General features: G+C 34.2%; 1 protein-coding gene across 7 annotated transcripts in view; it reads right to left on the bottom strand.

Annotated features, from left to right (window-relative positions):
- LOC107511005 (serine/threonine-protein kinase TNNI3K) overlaps positions 1-18,259 on the bottom strand; it is a 256,099-nt gene that overhangs the window by 212,639 nt on the left and 25,201 nt on the right. For all 7 annotated transcript variants that reach the window (XM_016145058.2, XM_016145065.2, XM_016145059.2 and 4 more), the window contains one exon: positions 14,537-14,647. In XM_016145058.2, the coding sequence (XP_016000544.2) occupies positions 14,537-14,647 (111 nt within the window). The remainder of the gene's footprint in view (positions 1-14,536; positions 14,648-18,259) is intronic.

Genomic DNA, 18,259 nt, shown 5'->3' with positions numbered 1-18,259 from the left:
CTTCTCAGCGTAACTCTAGGAGGCTTTGTGTGCCTTCCTTACTAGTTCTATGCTTTATACGTTATATTGATCTGATATTCAGTTGTGCAAGAATAAGTGATAAGAGGCAGAGGTGCTAATGCTTTTGAAGGACAACTCATAAGAGAGATGCTGTGAGAGAGGGCAGCTTCTGAGAGCCAGTCATGGGGGCTTTAGCCTCTAACTCCCACTACCTTAACCTCAGCAATTTCTAAAGGTTCTTTGGAGATCCACCAAAGAGAGAGCCATCAAGGAGAATAACTCACGCAACGTTCAGAGGAGAAGATAAAATACTTGAAAGGCTCTACTCCCTAAATACCATTCCAGAATGAATCATCCCTAAGAGAAAGTAGGTAGCACTCACTGTGTAATTTACTACCGTATTCGAAGGTCAGGTAGAAAATATTGGCTTTTCGAAGCATTCCTATTTGAAGTGAAAAAGAAGAATTTCCTGCCCTCTTGAGACATAGGGAGCTTGGAGCTTCTAAAACTCTGGGGATGTCACTTGAGCAAGCTATAGAAACCTTGATTCAAAACTCAGCTTTCAAATTCCTGGTATGGAGTTTATCATGGGAAAAGAAAGTTAAGTGCAGATGCATCAAAATATATAGCTGCTTTTTATCAACTATCACAAATATCCAACACAGAAATTATTTCTGCCTAGCTGATATATTGCATAACATGATTAACATATAAATAATATATAACATATATAAATCATGTTATATCTCTATTATCTGTCTCTATCTATCTATCTATCTATCTATCTATCTATCTATCTATCTATCTATCTATCTATCTACCTATCTACCTACCTACCTCTACCTACCTACCTACCTACCTACCTATATTTTTTTAATATATGGAGGACCTTGAATGTTGGAATCAAATTCAGTGCACAGAAGGGTTGACATAGAGAGGAAAATTCACACAAAATGCTGAATGATTACAAAGGAGTTTCTCATTCAGGTTGACTTGATTAGCGACAATCTTTGAATCTAATTTCTCAGGTAATGCTTCTCTCATCATTTTCCAGGGTAGCAAGATGATGAACATCTCATTTGTATTAGCCTATAAGCTTTTTCTGCTTATACTCTTTTACCTCACCCTGAAAGCAAAACTTAATGTTTAATAATAGCTAAGACTCAAGTACCACCCCCCCCCCAAAAAAAAAGTGACACTCAAGCTAGTATCCTCTTTACTCTTAACAATTGATACATGCTTAAGGCATTGCTTCTGAGACCATACAGTTACCGATTATGATACATGATCTATGATCTTGTCTCAGTCTCCAGACCACAAGCCTAGACAGTAGGAGATGGATTCTTTGTCTTAATAAACAGTATTCTGTAACACAGGGCACATTCAGTAATTAGGGCATAGAGTTTCTGGTTTCAACTTCTGAGAAAACCACTTTTGAACACTGCAGAAGATGTAATGTTCCTAAATCATGTCTCAGTTACTTAAGACTATGTGTATAATAAAGGTTTAATTTCAGACAACCATTTGACATGAAGGTATATCAAACTTTGACATCACGGAACTATAAACGACTATTCAGAACAAGTTTAAAATTAATGTCAATGAATGGTGATTAGAATACCTACCGGTCATTAATGGAATTCACTAGAGTGAACAGTTAAACAATAATTTGTAATGATGTCCATTGACTGGTATATTTGGTCCTTGCTATGCTTTTTGTGCCTGAATCGTGATATACCACAGTGTTCATATAGGATTCATTTCCCTGTAAAATTTGGGGAGACTTATCAGAGATAAAGTAACAGTGCTGCATACTGTGAAATTACATAGGGTTATATACCAGAATCTGAGAGAAAAGGGGGAACACGGGACAGAGGGACAAAGGGAGAAATTTCTAAACTCTTTTTTACAATTCAGCGTGTACTTCTTTCAAAATCTGACCAAGATAATCATTACACGCTGAATTCTGTCCCTCCCATGCCAAATTCATAAATGGAAGTCCTAAATCCTAGTTTCTCAGCATGTAACTGTATTTGAAGATAGGGCCTTTAAAGAGGTAATTAAGTTAGAGTGGTCTGTAATCCAATATGACTGATGTCCTTATAAAAAGAGGAGATTAGGACACAGAGAGATACACCAGACATACACACAGAAGTAGAAACATGTGGGTACATAGCAAGAAGGCAGTCATCTGCAAGCCAAGGAAACCAGCTTCAGAAGAAACCAAACCTGCCTACACATTACTCTCAGACTTTTAGCTTCCAATCTGTGAGAAAATACATTTCTTTTGTTTAAGCCATTCAATTCAGTCTGTGTGATATTTTCTTATGGGAGCCCTAACAAACTAATATAATCACACATGCATGCGCACACACACACACACACACACACACACACACACACACACATGTAAACCATATCCAACCTCACTTACGAATATTAACAAAATAAATTTGATAACAAGCTAAAAGAATAATGTGTCATGACCAATTGTGTCACTGCAGGAGTACAGGATGACTCAATTGAAGAATGATAATTGTTCTGGAAGTATCAGCTAATGCAATTAGGATAGAGAAAAACAAGATTTTTTAATTATTAGAAAGGAAGTAAAATTATTACTACATCTATGAAATTTAATTATAAACCATAAATATCCAAAAGACTCATCTAAGAAATGAATTAGAAAGAATAAATCAGTAAGCTCAATGGTTATAAAATTAAAAATCAATAATCAATAAATTTTTTATGTAGAAAATATAACAAATTGGAAAATACAATGCCATTCACGTTAGCAACAACAACAAAAAAATAAAATACCTAGAAATAAACTTTAATAAACCCATGAGAAGAATATTTATTCTGTGGCAAGATCTACAAAGAAACAAATAAATGAAAAAATATATTATATTTGAATAGGAAAACTCAATATAATGGAGATATTAAATTTTCCTAAATTAATTTATAAATTATGATTTATACTAGTCAGAATATTAGTATATATATTTTTGGAATAATAAATAATAAAATCAGAAAAATAATAGAATAAAAAATGATAGCTTATTTTCTTAGTACTTGTGTTCTAGGCACTAAAATTTAATATATATTAAGTCATTTAATGCACACACACAACTAATAAAGTGAGTAATAATACAATCTACTTTCTAAAATTAGAAAATTGAGATCCCAAGAGTATATGTGACTTTCCCAATGTCGTACAGTTAATAAGTGTTAGATATTTTGTAGGATTTAAATGCAGAAAGTCTGGTTTTAGAGTCCATATTTTTTACTATTGTATTCTAGTGTCTCTCCATGTACTAAAGTTCATACAGAAAAAAAAAAAAGAAAGAATAGTCAGGAAAAGTTCTGAAAAAAGAAGTGCTGGGTCGGCATACTTGCACTTTTAGTTATTAAAACATAACCTAAATTTATAATAAATAAGAGTTCTGTTTGGAATTAGCACAGGAATACAGAGATAGACCTAAAAAGAAGACAGAGGGAAAAATACAGAATATTCAATAAATGCTGTTTAAACATCTGGATAACCTCTAGGAGAGAAACATAAAAACTGGATTCCTAATTAACCCTTAAACTAAAAGGCATTCCAGGTACAATCTAAAAACAAGGGGAAAAAACTCAAAATTTAGTGTTTGAATAAATATTTGTGATTTCTTTTTATATAATCTTGAAAAAAACTAAGTCTTTCTAAGCCAGGGCCACAAAGCAAAATACTGACAAATCTGACCATAAAAATTTGACATTTACAAAAAATACTAAAAAAGGGGCAACTAATAAAATAAGCTGCCATATAGATATGAAAAATACTAATTAGTTAATATACAAGATCTCTTAAAAGTCAGTAAGAAAATAAACTAAAATGAAAATAGGTCAAAAAGGCAGTCTATAGGAAAAGAAATATAAAAGACCAATAATACGTCAAATTTTTAAAAGACTCAATCTTCCTTATATTTAACAATTGTTATATTTAACAATTAGAAAGTGATATTTTATGCAGAGGGAAGCAAGTATTCATACTGTAAAAGTGTAAATAAATCCACTTTTTTAGAAGCATTTTTGGCAATAATTATCAAAATGTAAAATTTGCATACCCTTTTGTCCTGCTATACACATAAGCATGAATGATCATAGATGCTCAAAACAGATGATTCTATTGCATATTTCTTTCTACAATCACATCCACAGGCCAATGACATTTTCAAGATTCATTTATGTTGTAGTAAGCATTAGTACTTCATTCTTCTTTATTGCTGAATAATATTCCATAGTATAGATATACCAATTTTATTTATTCACTCATCTATTGAGGTGCATTTTTTCCACATTGAAGCTATTATAAATAATAATCCTGTGAAAATTCATGTACAAATTTTTCTGTGTCTCGGGTATATACCTTGAAGTAAAATTACTTGGCCTTATAATAATACTATGTTTCACTCCTTGCAGAACTGCCAGGCTGTTTTCTAAAACAGCTATAACACTTTATATCCCCATTAGCAATGTATGAGCATACAAAGTTCTTCAAATTCTCATCAATGCTTATTATTGTCTTTTTTATTATCCATACTATTTGAGATGGAGTGGTATCTCACTGTGGTTATGATTTGTTTTTCCTAATGACTAATGATAAACATCTCTTCATGAGCTTATTGGCCACTTACACATCTTTGGAGAAATGTCAATCCAAATACTTATTCCATTTTTAAATCAGGTTATTTATATTATAATTATGATATTGTATCTTTATTACATTTTAGATTTTTCTTCTTATAGTAAATACTACTATAAAATTTTATATCTCAGAGATGTAAAGAGAAATAATGTGCACGGAGTGCCTACTATGTGTCATAGTACTAGGCATAGTACTAGGCATGTACATAGTGAGTTATTATTACCTGAGCCCCAGAATAAGCCCTGAATGTTGATTTAAGAATTACTAACCATAACTGTCAAGGGATTACTATAATTGTGTTTTTGTCAGTTTCTCCCTTTAGTTCTATTAGTAGTTGCTTTATATATATTTTTGGTGCTCCCTCACCGGGAACATATATATCAGTAAGTGTTATGCCTTCTTGCTGTATTTTCCCCTTTATCGTTATGAAATGCCTATCTTTGTCTCTTGTTACCATTTTATCTAGAAGTCTATTTTGTCAGATATAAGTATGGCTACATCTGCTTTTCTCTAGATTCCATTTGTTTAAAGTATCGTTTTCCACTCTTTCACCTTGAGTCTATATTTGTCCTTGAACCTGAGATGCTGAAGGCAGCATATGATTAGGTTTTTTTTTTTTTTTTTCATCCAACCTGCTACAGTGTGCCTTTTTATTGGTAAGTAAAGTCCATTTACATTTAGGATGATTATAGAGAGATAAGGTTTTCCTACAGCCATTTTAACTTTTGTTTTCTGGTAGCTCAGTGCCTCCACTATTTCTTTGCCCTGTCAGTTATTTCAGAGGGTGGTATTCTATGATTTTTTTCTCTCTGTTCCCTCTTTTTTAAATTTTTTTTTAATAAACCCATGTATATATGGGCAAATAATTTTTGAAAAAGGAGCCAAAAACATAAAATGGAGAAAAGAAAGCATCTTCAATAATTGGTGCTGGGAAAATTGGAAAGCCACATGCAAAAGAATGGAACTAGACTGCTATCTGTCACCATATACCAAAATTAACTCAAAATGTATCAGAGACCTAAATATAAGACATGAAACTCTAAATTTCATAGAACAAAGCAGAGGTACCAAACTCATAGACCTTGGTTTTAGAGAAGATTTTATGAATTTGAGTCTAGAGGCAAAGGAAATAAAAGGAAAAATAAATGAATGAGACTATATCAAACTAAAAAGCTTCTACACAGCAAAAGAAACCATGAACAAAACAAAGAAGCAACCAACTGAACTGGAGAAGATATTTTTGCAAACAATGCTTCTGATGAGGGGCTAATATCCAAAGTATACAAAGAACTCATACACTTGAACAACAACAACCACAAAAAAAACCCAAACAATCCAATTAAAAAACAGGCAGAGGGCCGGAACAGTTTTCCCAAGAAGACATACACAAATGGCCAACAGACATATGAGAAGATGTTCAACTTCACTAGCAATTATGGAAATGCATATCAAAACCACAATGTGATGTTACCTCACACTTGTAAGAATGGATATTGTCAACAAAACAAGAAGTCGTGGAGGGGTTGTTGGGAAAAAGGAACCCTCATACACTGCTGGTGGGAATATAAATTGGGATAGCCACTATGGAAAACAGTATGGAAGCACCTCAAAAAATTAAGAACAGAATTATCATATGACCTAGCGATCCCTATTCTGGGTATCTACCCCCAAAATTTGAAAATATTTATTTGTAAAGATATATGTACCCCAACGTTCACTGCAGCACTGTTTGAATGGATAAACCTTGAAAACATTATGCTAAATAAAGAAAGCCAATCACAAAAGATCACATATTATATGATTCCATTTATATGAAATGTCTGGGTAGTAAAGGATGTATGGGACTGATGGTTACTTGATTTCCTTTTGGAGTAAGAAAAATGTTCTAAAATTAGATCTTAGTAATGACTATGCAGCTTTGTAAATATGCTAAAAATATTGAATTATACATTTTACATAGGTGAATTATATGGTATATAAATTTTATTTCAACAGAATAGTTTAAAAACATAATGTGGAAACATTAGAGATAAGGAATAGAGCCTAGAAGAATAAAGTTCATATAAGGTGGCACTAGACTATTTCAATGTGTTTGGTTTTTGAGATGTTTCAGATCTGAGTAAGGAGCATGTTTCTTGCACACTTGCATTCTAAGCTTGTATCTACCATTTCCAAACTTAAATTCTGGTCAGGTGGGCTGAGAGGTTGTGGTTTGGATTCGAAGGGCAGTGTAGCATCGTGAGTAGAGAGCTGGCTCTGATACAAGACAGCACGTGAATACCTGCTTTACCAACTACTAGCTCTGTCACCTTACAGAAGTTACTTAACTTCTCTGTGCCTCAGTTTTCTCATCTGGAAAATGAGGACAAAATCCCAAATGAGGATTAAATCAATTGATGTTTGACACAACTTTATCACTTCAAAGTTGTTAATGATTACAGTTTTTTACTATTTTTTCTGATTCCAAATGAAGTTCACAAGGGGTTTTGTCTAATCATATGATTGGAAGCAGATCTGGTATGTTTTGGTCATAAAACTCATGAGTATATTATCTCTTAGAGAGAGAGAGAGAGAGAGAAGAGACCGCATTTTACAATTCCAACTATTTGTTTGTTTGTCCCTTTGGGGAGAAAACTAAAGCCATTATAAAGAAATAGATAGTCAGAAGCTTCCTGGTAAACAAAATTCTCTCCTGAAACATCTACATGATTTAGTTAAGAACGAAGTGGAACAACATCAATTGCATTTCCTTGAAATAAGAAATAAATTCTAAAATAACTTCTAAAGCAGTGCTTGGATAAGTGTTTACGATCTTAAAATGGCATAAGGTAGGATAGAGTAAATTCAGCTATGAAAATAATGCTCTCACCTGCACAGAGTGTATATGAAACTCTACCTTTCTGTGAAAAATAAAATATTCCACAATCCCAATACATTATATATTGCATCATCTTGAACATATTTTTTTCTATTTGCTATTCAAGTAGTTGTCTAAAGCTAATTGATTAGTCTCCTGAAGACTGAGAAAACCACTGCTTGAAACACTAAATGTAACAGCTTTTTAAATAGTTATTTCACGAAGTATAAAGTGTTTTAGACTTAGGTGTGTGTGTCTGCACACACACACACACACGCTCACATACATGCATTATATCTTCATGAGTTCTGGTGCCCATGTTCTAAGAACCATATAAATTTATCTTTGAATAAATTAATGTTACTATAATTGTACATGTAGTAATGTCTGGACTTTAGATACTAACATATGTACTTTATGTTTTGTTTTCTGAATACCTTTTTATCTTATGGGTATAAGCTCTGTTTTAGCAATACACCTAAGAGTCATAAGAGAGTAACTGTTCTTTTATTTAGAAGATGGCAGATTTCAAGTCAGATAACCATGTTTGAGTCCTATCCACCTTATTTATTTATTGCCTAAATGGCCCTGTAGAAGTCACTTAAGTGCTCTAATCCTCAGTTCCCTCACTGATAAACTGAGTCTAATGGTAGCTATTTTACAAGAGAACCAAATGACAAATGTGTGTAAATAATAAAGCATGAACAAATGTTAGCTGATATTTTTCATTTTCCATGCCTGAGAGAGCATACGACTCATGTGCCCCCTGGACTCAAAGGTGAAAAGAGGGTGTATATGTGTTTATTAGTTGCCAACAGGATCTTAGGCTTTGTATAAAGCAGCATGTGCATATGTATTGATAGATGGATAAATCAGTCAGGGAGATGTATTGAGACTCAGGACAACCAATATTTGCCTTCTTTTCAAAGCACAGTAAATCTAAATCTGAGCCTCAAATTGTAGTCAGCATGTCTAGGAATCTGCAGCACATGTTCTCTTTTATTATTGAAGGAGACAGCTAGCTGCCTAGTCAATGTAAATTTTATTGTAAAATTGTTTAATAGAATTCATGATTATGGGAGGACAAACACACTTGGGACACTAATGGAAGGTCTGAATTTGATATGTGTAGACAAAAAGGTCTGTCAGACTTAGCATCAGTTATTGTTTCACAGAGAAAGGTGGGCAATAAAAGAAAGTGATCACAGATGAAAGGGAACTCCCACTGCTCCAATGCCAGCACCCCTCCTAACCGAGAGTAAAAAATAGGAGTGAAGTCGCACCTAAAATTTTGGTGTAGCAAATAAATACTTTATGTATATTGTATCCCATTGCACTCAACCCGTCTGCACCATTTAATACCCAGAATCCTTGATCTGTTTCTCTTTATATCCTGAATTATGGTGATACTACAATATCCTTGTTTTCCTCATAACATTCTGACCAATCCATCTTTGTCTCCTTAACAGCTATTAGGTAATTCCTCATGTCTCCGTGGATATTCTCTTAGGCTCAGTTCTGTCTATCTTCAGACCCAATTTACAACTTTCAGGTAGTGCTATGGTTTCAAATATCATCTCTACACATATGACTTCCAAAAACTTAGATTAAGTCCCAACTTCTCCACTAAATGCCAATCGTATATTCCTAAATAATGAATTAACATTTTTACATAAAATTTGGATGTCATCAGGTATTTACATGTCTAGAGCTAATTGACTTTTCTCTAAATTGAATCTTCTACTCAATCCTTTATCTTTGATGTTTACTCATCATATCACTTTGGAATCCATACTAAATACTGTGGTCAAAAAAATCCTCTTCAACACATTTGATATTTATTCTCTTGCTCAAAAAATTCCAATGTTCTATTACTCTCTTTATCTACCACACCATCTAGTCTTGTGTGTTGTACATCATAAATTACAATAATTTCTTATTGAATTGAATTAAACTCCTTGGACTTGTATTCTCAATTTCCTTAGTCTGGTCCATTCCTAACATCCAGAGTTACTTAAAGGAACTCTTCACAACCTGTTTCATGCTATCATTGTATCTACAGTCTTCTAAATGTGCTCAGCTCAGGCTCCTGGTCAAGATGGCAGAGTATGTAAATGCTGTGCTTGCCTCCTTTCATGACCATATCATAATTACAACTAAACTACACAACAACCATCATTGAGAATCACCTGAAGTCTTGCTGAACAGAAGTCCTATAACTAGGGACATAGAGAAGAAGCCACATGGAGATAGTAGGAGGGGCAGAGATGCAGAATGTTCTGGTCCCACATCTACGTGTGGCAGTTAAAAATTGGGAAGCTATCTCAGATGTGGAGGTTTCCCCCCACGGAAGAACAATTGGTCCAAGCCCCATACCAGGTTCCCCAGCCCAGGGTTCCAGTGCGGGGAAGAGAAGACCCCACAACTTCTGGCTGTGAAAACCAGCAGAGATTGTGGCTAAGTGAGACAGAGGGCATCCAGAGTCACAGATATTCCTGTTAAGGGCCTGCAAGAGGACTTATTCACTGCCAGACTCACTTGCTCTGAGCTCCAACACAGGGGCAGCAGCTTGAAAAGTGCCAGGGACATATGAGGAAGGACCGAATTATCTAGCTTCAGGGTGAGGGCTAGAGGGGCATCTTGCTCCTAGACAGAACTGCCGGCAGAAGCCATTGTTCCTTTGTTGGGCCCTCCCCCTTCCCAGTGTGCAGATGAAGGTGGCTGCTATATCTGAGTCTTCATCAACTTGGCTAACACTGTTTGCCCAACCCAGGTGATTCCCTGAGACCCTACCACTCCCAACTTATGGATTCACCCAAGCCACTTCCAGTGACTTTTACCTATACACAGCCTATCTTGGTTCATGCTGCGGACTTTCAAAAAACCTCTCAAATGATCACAAACCCCAAACAAGCAGTGTCTTACTTCTGTATGCCCCATACCTCTTGCAGAGCAGCCCCAAGCTTGGTACTAGAGGCAGCTGACTTTGGTTCATGGCTTGACCTCTTGAGGTACCTCCAACCTCAGCACAGGTGGTGGCCATCTGTGGATTGCTTGCTGACTCTTGCCAGGTGGTCCTGGGCAGGGACCGCACACCTGGTGGCTGGCTTTGGACCAAGCCAGAGTACCACCTGGGGCTGCATTCGAAGATGACACACCCAAAGAGAATAGGCAGGCATCAGAGTCCTGCTAAAGTGAATCAGGCTCTATAAGATCAACTTCTCACCAGCCAGCCAGTCTTCACAATAAATCAGCTTGAGTGTCAATCCTTCCCATTCATGTGAAAACATCAACCAAGGCTCAACTACATCAGGAGGGCACACACAAACCATACAAGGGACACACCTGGAGCATCTAGCTCAAGTTACCAGGGAAAACTGTGCCACTAGGTCTACTACATAAAGCCATTCTACTAAGAGCAGGAGATATAAGAGCCTGACATAATACATAGAAACAAACATGAGAAGTCACCCCAAATGGGGAGACAAACATGTCCCATATGAAAGAAGAGAACAAAGCTCTAGAAAAGAACCAAACAAAATAGAGACAAGCAATTTATCAGATACAGAGTTCATAACAGTGGTTTTAAGGCTGCTGAATGAATTTAGGGGAAGAGTAGAAGAACTCAGTGAAAACTATAATAAAATGATAGAAAACAAAAATAGAGATAGAAAACAAAAATGAACCAGTCAGACATAAAGGATACAATAACTGAAATGGAGAATATGGGAATCAAAAGTAGATTACACGAAGCAGAGGACTGAATAAGCTATTCCAATATATGGAAGCAACCTGGTTGTCCACCAATAGATAAATGAGTAAAAAAGAAGTGGTACATATATACAAGGGAATATTACTCAGCGAACAAAAGAATGAAATCTTGCCATTTGCAACAACATGAATGGACCTAAAGGGTATTGTGTTGAGTAGAGTAAGTCAGATAGAGAAAGACAAATGCTGTTTGATTTTACTTTCATGTGTAATTAAAAAACAAAAATAAAAAAGTAAACAAGCAAAACAGAAATAAACTCATAGATACAGAGAACATTTTGTTGATTGCCAGATGGGAGGGAGGTTGGTAGGGTCGGAGGGCGGACGGCAGTACATGAAAAAGGGAAAGGGATTAAAAAGTATAAATTGGTGGTTACAAAATAGTCATAGGGTTGTAAATTATAGCCTAAGGATTATAATCCATGATATTGTAATAACTATGTATGTTGTCAAATGGGTACTAGATTTATCAGGATAATCTCTTCATAAGTAATATAACTGTCTAACCACCATGTTGTACTCCTGAAATTAATATAATATTGTCTGCCAACTGTCTGCCAATTTTTAGACATGGCTCTTCTTTTCCTTGTCCAGTTCTCATTATTTTTCGAAGTTCAGCTCAATTTCAAACCCCGTCTCAGGAAGCCTTCCCTAACTCTTCTAGTTCACATTGATCTCTATTCCCAGTGAACTCCTAACACTTCTGATTTTGTGTTTTAGACATTCTTAGTTATATAATTATCATATTTCTAATTATTCCTAATTATCAAACCAACTTTGATCTTCCACTTTTTCCTCTTCCTTATTTATGGCTATATTGCTATTTTGCTTGTGAATTGGCTATAATTTTTCCTGTGTAGATATTTCTTATGTCTAGCTACACTATAGAGTTCTTAGGGAAAAATATTATGTTGTATTTTCTTGTATTGTTTCCATACTTATAGCATTATGCTATGAAAAAAGTAGAAGCTCAAAAATATTTGTTAAATGAATGAAAATATACTGAATGCTGGTACTTACTGCAATTACTAGCTTTGAAATTAACAATTCAAGAAAATTCTGATGTCTTTAGGTTTTTCGAATGCCATTGTCCTATTATCTGATCTGTAATTTATTAGTCCATTAGGTGAGAAGAGAATAAAGGCTAATATATATGTACTTGTTTTACGCAGCATCAATGATTGGCTATAAAAGTCATTAAATGTTATATAACAGCTAACGAAAGAAGTTGGAGAATCTATGAAGAATTGCATGATGAGAGTTGAGACCTATTTGGAATTATACTGGTAAAGTTTGCCCTAAGTCTGGTAGAATCAGTATGAGATTTCCTTCCATATATTATTTACAAAAAATAAAAAAGCTATTGTTTAGGAGATGAAAAGACCAACCTTTTAACCACATTACTTTTGACTCTGTTTTAGTTCTATTACTCATATATGTAATCAGCTTATCACCAGACAAAAAGGATATTGTTTTTCATAACATATTCTGTCATTTTCCTGGCATTCAGAAGATGAATGTGTTTCCCTGGAACTTAAGGTCTACTTCATCAATTCTTTCACCCAGGCTTCTTAATATTTACCTTTCATTTACTTTATCGCTGGCCTCACTTGGTTTCTTTTTTTTTGTAAAACATTTATATTTAAGTGATTATAATAGAATTTCTCCTCTCTTCATGAGTAACACAAATTCATTTATATTTATAATGAATCTCACTAAAATGAATTATTTTCTGGAAAATAAGAAGATATAGTAAGGTTTGGAAACATTATCATGAAGGAAACTATTTTGCTGTCAATGAGATATGTTAATATTTATTGAATGTAAAAGTCCTTTGCAGTGACCCTAAGAGATATGAATTATATCTATTTTATAGGTTTTATGTATAATTTTATATGCAGTTCTATTTATGGTGTGTGTGTGTGCTTGTTTGAAGAAAGTATAATTTAACTTGCAACATGACTAAAAGGGAGAAATAAATAGCTGTTTAATAATGAAGATATATAAGACTTTTCACTTTTTACATTGTTGAGTTACATATGGTTACTACAATTAATAGAATATGAAAATCATGAAATTTAGAGTAAAATGACCAGGATTCTGGAATTCGTTCTCAGTGGCTTTGTAATCCGTAAAGACAATTACTGTACTGTATCAGCTATATCTATTACTGGCAGTAATAATAAAAACCATTTCATGAGGATTTGTGAAATACATGAAATAATAGATATGAAAGTGCTTTGAATGTATAAAATTAATATTTCAAGAATTAAATTTAAGGTAAGATCTAGAGTGCTTTCCATGGTCTTTAAAACACTTTGTGATCTGGTTTATAATCATCCACTTGACCTCATCTCCATCACTCCACCTCCAGCTCATACTACAGTAATAACTTTGGCTCACTTGTGTCCCTCAAACACATCTAGCTCTTTTTTACCTCTGAGCCTTTGCAAATGCTATTTTATATATATATATATATATATAAGCTTCACGATATACTTTATTTAAAGTGGTGCCCACTTCTTCATCACTCTGCTTTCATTTTGCCATGTTTTACTATTTTAATAGTACTCACTACTAACATTGTATAGTATTTTATTTTCTTTATTATATATCTTATTCTACACAACTCAATTTCAAAAAAATGCAGATTTGCCTGTCTTTCTTACTACTGTTACCTCAACAGCTAGAGCAGTACCTGGTGCACAACAGATGCTTCATAAATCAAATAATGCATATGTGAATAAATGAATAATCTTTCACTGAGTCCTTACTCTGTGATAAGTAATTTGCAAAGTGCTTTATAAGAGTTATCTAATTTTATCATTAAATTGAGCTTACTATTTCTATTTAATAAATAAAGAAAACAGAGACATCACAAAGTACAGTAACTTGCTTGATGTAAACATGGCAAGTGACAGAAACTGAGTTTCCTGACTCCAAAACCTAGGTTCTTAATCACTGCTACAAAGCCTTTGTGGATCCAGTCATTTTTCATATTAATTGATGTTTGATTACACTGTTACAAAATAGACTGAATTGCCTATCAAAATAATAACATTTATATAGCTTAATTTGCTCCCCAAAATAAATGAATGTGGTCAGTAGCTAAAGAATAAACCAACTCTTAGAATTGCACGCAAAAGCTGGCATTTGAAAAGTTGAGAACAAGAATACAAAGAAGCAGCTTTACTTTTACAGGTTACTCAAGCGTGACTTACCTCCAGGTGACCAGCTATTGTAGCAATATGTAGGGCGGTGAGACCACCATACCCAACCTGCTGTATGTCAGCTCCACTGTGAAGCAGGGAAGTGATCAATTCTGCACTATCCTGTAAGGAAACACATCTTTATGTTACTTTTCTACTAATAGCAGGTTTGAATGCCATGTGACAGGGTGTATTGATTCCCTGACTATCAGGCAGTTTAGGTGTTCAAAAAAAACCTAACAGTGATTTCTTGCATAAGAGCACATGAGATAGCAGAGAGCAGCTCTCAGATGGTTGAAATGTAGGAACAAATGACAGGGCTGTTCAGTTACAATCAATCCTCCACCACTTGACCATGAAAGACAGAAAGGACATTTACCTATGGTGAGGCTCTTGCAAATTGAACTCAATCTTACATGTAGGTCACTCCAATAAATGTCCTTTCTCTGGCAACTGCACTATTAAATTGACTGCAGTGGACTATTTCATGGTAGTTCAGTAATTGCTTTATCTCTAGTACATATGTGTCATGGGTCCTATACATAATTAATGACACATGGTGTCATGGGCCTTATGTATAATTAATCCATAGTGTCTTTCTTAACTTAACTCATTTTAACAGTGAATATGTTTGAAGCATTATTTGAGCCTGTAAGTTAGAATAATTTATGCAATAACCAAAGTAATCCTTACTTTCTTCATGCCATTATTTGTGCCATATTTCTGTCTTTGAAGAGCCAGAACTTTGAAGAACTTTTTAATAATATTAATAGCAATTAATAGTAATTGAATTTTTATTATATGATTAACCTTTCATATGCATTAACTTACTTAAGCCTGGTGCTCGGTAGGATTTCAAAAATAGTTGATTAAAAAAAACAAATTAAAATGTAAAGTTAAATGTTTCTCTTAATAACCTTGTGAAAAATTACTATTATAAACTCATTTTAAGAGTCCGAATACTAAAAAGAGTGATGTAGAGGGCCATATGGTCATAAAACTTGAAATTTGGAGGGAATATAAAGAAAGGTTATTATGTTTAACTCTCTCCCTCAAAGCAAGGATTCAAACCACATAATACTTGGCCCATCAACATCTCAAACACATTCAGTGGCAAGAAAGTCAAGTCTTCACAGGACTGGCCATTGCATTTATGCATATATATATACTTTCAAATACTATTGGTTAAGAAAATTCTCCCATTAAAAAACAAAGTTTCATTTCTTATTATTGACACATAAGTGAAGGTCTAGACGTTATAAAAAGGTGAAAAAAAAACTTTGGTAAAGAACTTCAAATAGCAAAATTAATGTTATCCAAGCACACCTCAGAGATATTTTTGGTCCATTTCCAGGCCATTGCAATAAAGCAAGTATCACAATAAAGTGAATCCACAAATTTTTTGGTTTCTCAGTGCATATAAAAATTATGTTTACATTATGCTATAATCTATTAAGTATGCAACAGCATTATGTCTAAGCAAACAATGTACATACCTTAATTAAAAATACTCCATTGCTAAAAAAATAACATTAGCAAGTCATAATCCTTTTGCTGGCCTTGACTTGATGTTAATGGCTGCCGAGTAATTATGGTGGGGGTTGCTGAAGGTTAGTGTCGCTGTGGCGATTTTTTAGAATAAGATAAAAATAAACTTTGCTGAATCGATTGACTCTTCCTTTCACAAATAATTTTTCTGTAGCATGTATTTCTTCATAGAATGTGTCATTTCTCTGTTCGATATCATTTTACCTACAGAACTTTCAAAACTGGAGTCAATCCTCTCAAACCCTCACACAGCTTTATCAACTAAATTTATGTAATATTCTAAATTCTTTGTTGTTATTTCAATAATCTTCACAGCATCTTTATCAGGAATAGACTCTATCTCAAAAACCACTTTCTTCATTCATTCATAAGAAGCAACTCATCTGTTAGTTTTATCAAGCGATAATTCTAATTCTACTTTTAAGTCTAGTTCTCTTGCTATTTTCACATCTGAAGTTACTTCTCCATTGGATTCTTGAACCCCCTCAAAGTCATCCATCAGTGTTGGCATCAACATCTTCCAAATTCCTGTTGATATTCATATTGACCTCTTTGCATGAATGATGACTACTCTTAATGGCATCTAGAATGGTGAATCTTTTTCAGGAGGTTTTTAACTTATATTGCTAGGATTCAACAGAGAAATCACTATCTGTGGCAGCTATAACTTTATGAAATGTAATTCTTAAACAAAAGACATGAAAGTTGAACTAACTCCTTCATCCATGGGTTGTAGAATGAATGGCATATTAGCAGGCATGAAAACACTAGTCTTATTGTACATCTCCTTCACAGCTCTTGAGTGACCAGGTACATTGTCAGTAGCAGTAATATTTTGAAGAAATTTGTTTTTTTCTCCCTGAATAGTATGTCTCAACAGAGGGCTTAAAATACTCAGTAAACCTTGTAAACAGATGTGCTGTCATCAGGCTTTGTTGTTCCATTTAGAGCTCAGGCAGAATAGATTTAGCATAATTCTTAAGAGTCCTTGGAGTTTTTCAAAAGGTCAATGAGCACTGGCTTCAACTTAAAGTTACCAACTGTCTTAGACCTTACTTAACAAATGAGTCACTCTGTCCTTTGAAGTTTTGAGGCCAGGCACTGAATTCTCTCTATGAATGTCCTAGATGGCATTGTCTTCCAATATAAGGCCGTTTTGTCTACGTCGAAAATCTATTGTTTGATGTAGCCACCTTCTCTAATTATCTTAGCTTGATCTTCTAGATAACTTGCTGCAGCTTCTACATCAGTACTTGCCACTTTGGTTAGGGCTTTCCTTAGGAACTAGGTTTTGGCTTAAGGAAATGTTGTGGCTTGTCTGACCACTTCTATCCAGACCATTACAACTTTATATCAGAAGAAGGCTATTTTGCTTTATTATTTGTGTGTTCACTGGAATGAACACTGGAGCACTTTTTAATTTCCTTTAAGAGCTTTTCCTTTCCATTTACAACTTGGCTAACTAATGAATAGCACAAGAGGCCTAGTTTTTGGCCTATCTCAGCTTTTACCATGCCTTCTTTGCTAAGTTCAATCATTTCTAGCTTTTGATTTAAAGTGAGAAACATGCAACTCTTACTTTAACATTTAAAGGCCATTGTAGAGTTATGAATTGGCCAAATTTCAATATTGTTGTGTCTCAGGGAATAGGGAGGCATGAGTAAAAGGAGAGGTTGGAAAACAGCTAGTCAGTAGAGCAATTAGGACACACACAATGCTTATTGATTAAGTTGTCCTTCTTATACAGGCATGATTTGTGGTTCCCAAAAACAATTATGATAATAGCAATAAAAGAACACTGATCATCATAACAAATATAATAAAAATTTTAAAAAGTTTGAAATAGTGTAAGAATTACCAAAATACGACACAGAGACCTGAAGTGAACCAAATGTTATCTATTGGAAAAATGGTGATGATAGACTTGCTTGATGCAGGGTTGCCACAAACCTTCAATTTATAAAAAATGCAGCATTTGCAAAGTCATATAAAGCACAGTGCAATAAAATGAGGTATGCAGGTAGTTTCCAAATCTTCCACTCTGCATACCTGCTCTAAAAAAAAAAAAAATTAAATAAAGATTTCATCTTCTTTTACCATTCCATTGGCTTTTTTTTGCTCAGTCTATAGACTTATGCTTTTTCTATTATTTAAAAAAAGAAAAGCTAATTTTAATTCCATTGTTTC

Source organism: Rousettus aegyptiacus, unplaced genomic scaffold, assembly GCF_014176215.1.
Source record: "Rousettus aegyptiacus isolate mRouAeg1 unplaced genomic scaffold, mRouAeg1.p scaffold_m13_p_1, whole genome shotgun sequence".
In the NCBI taxonomy this organism is placed as follows: Eukaryota; Metazoa; Chordata; class Mammalia; order Chiroptera; family Pteropodidae; genus Rousettus; species Rousettus aegyptiacus.
Note: the sequence above shows the minus strand (reverse complement) of the source record. Positions and strands in the feature narration are given on the sequence as shown.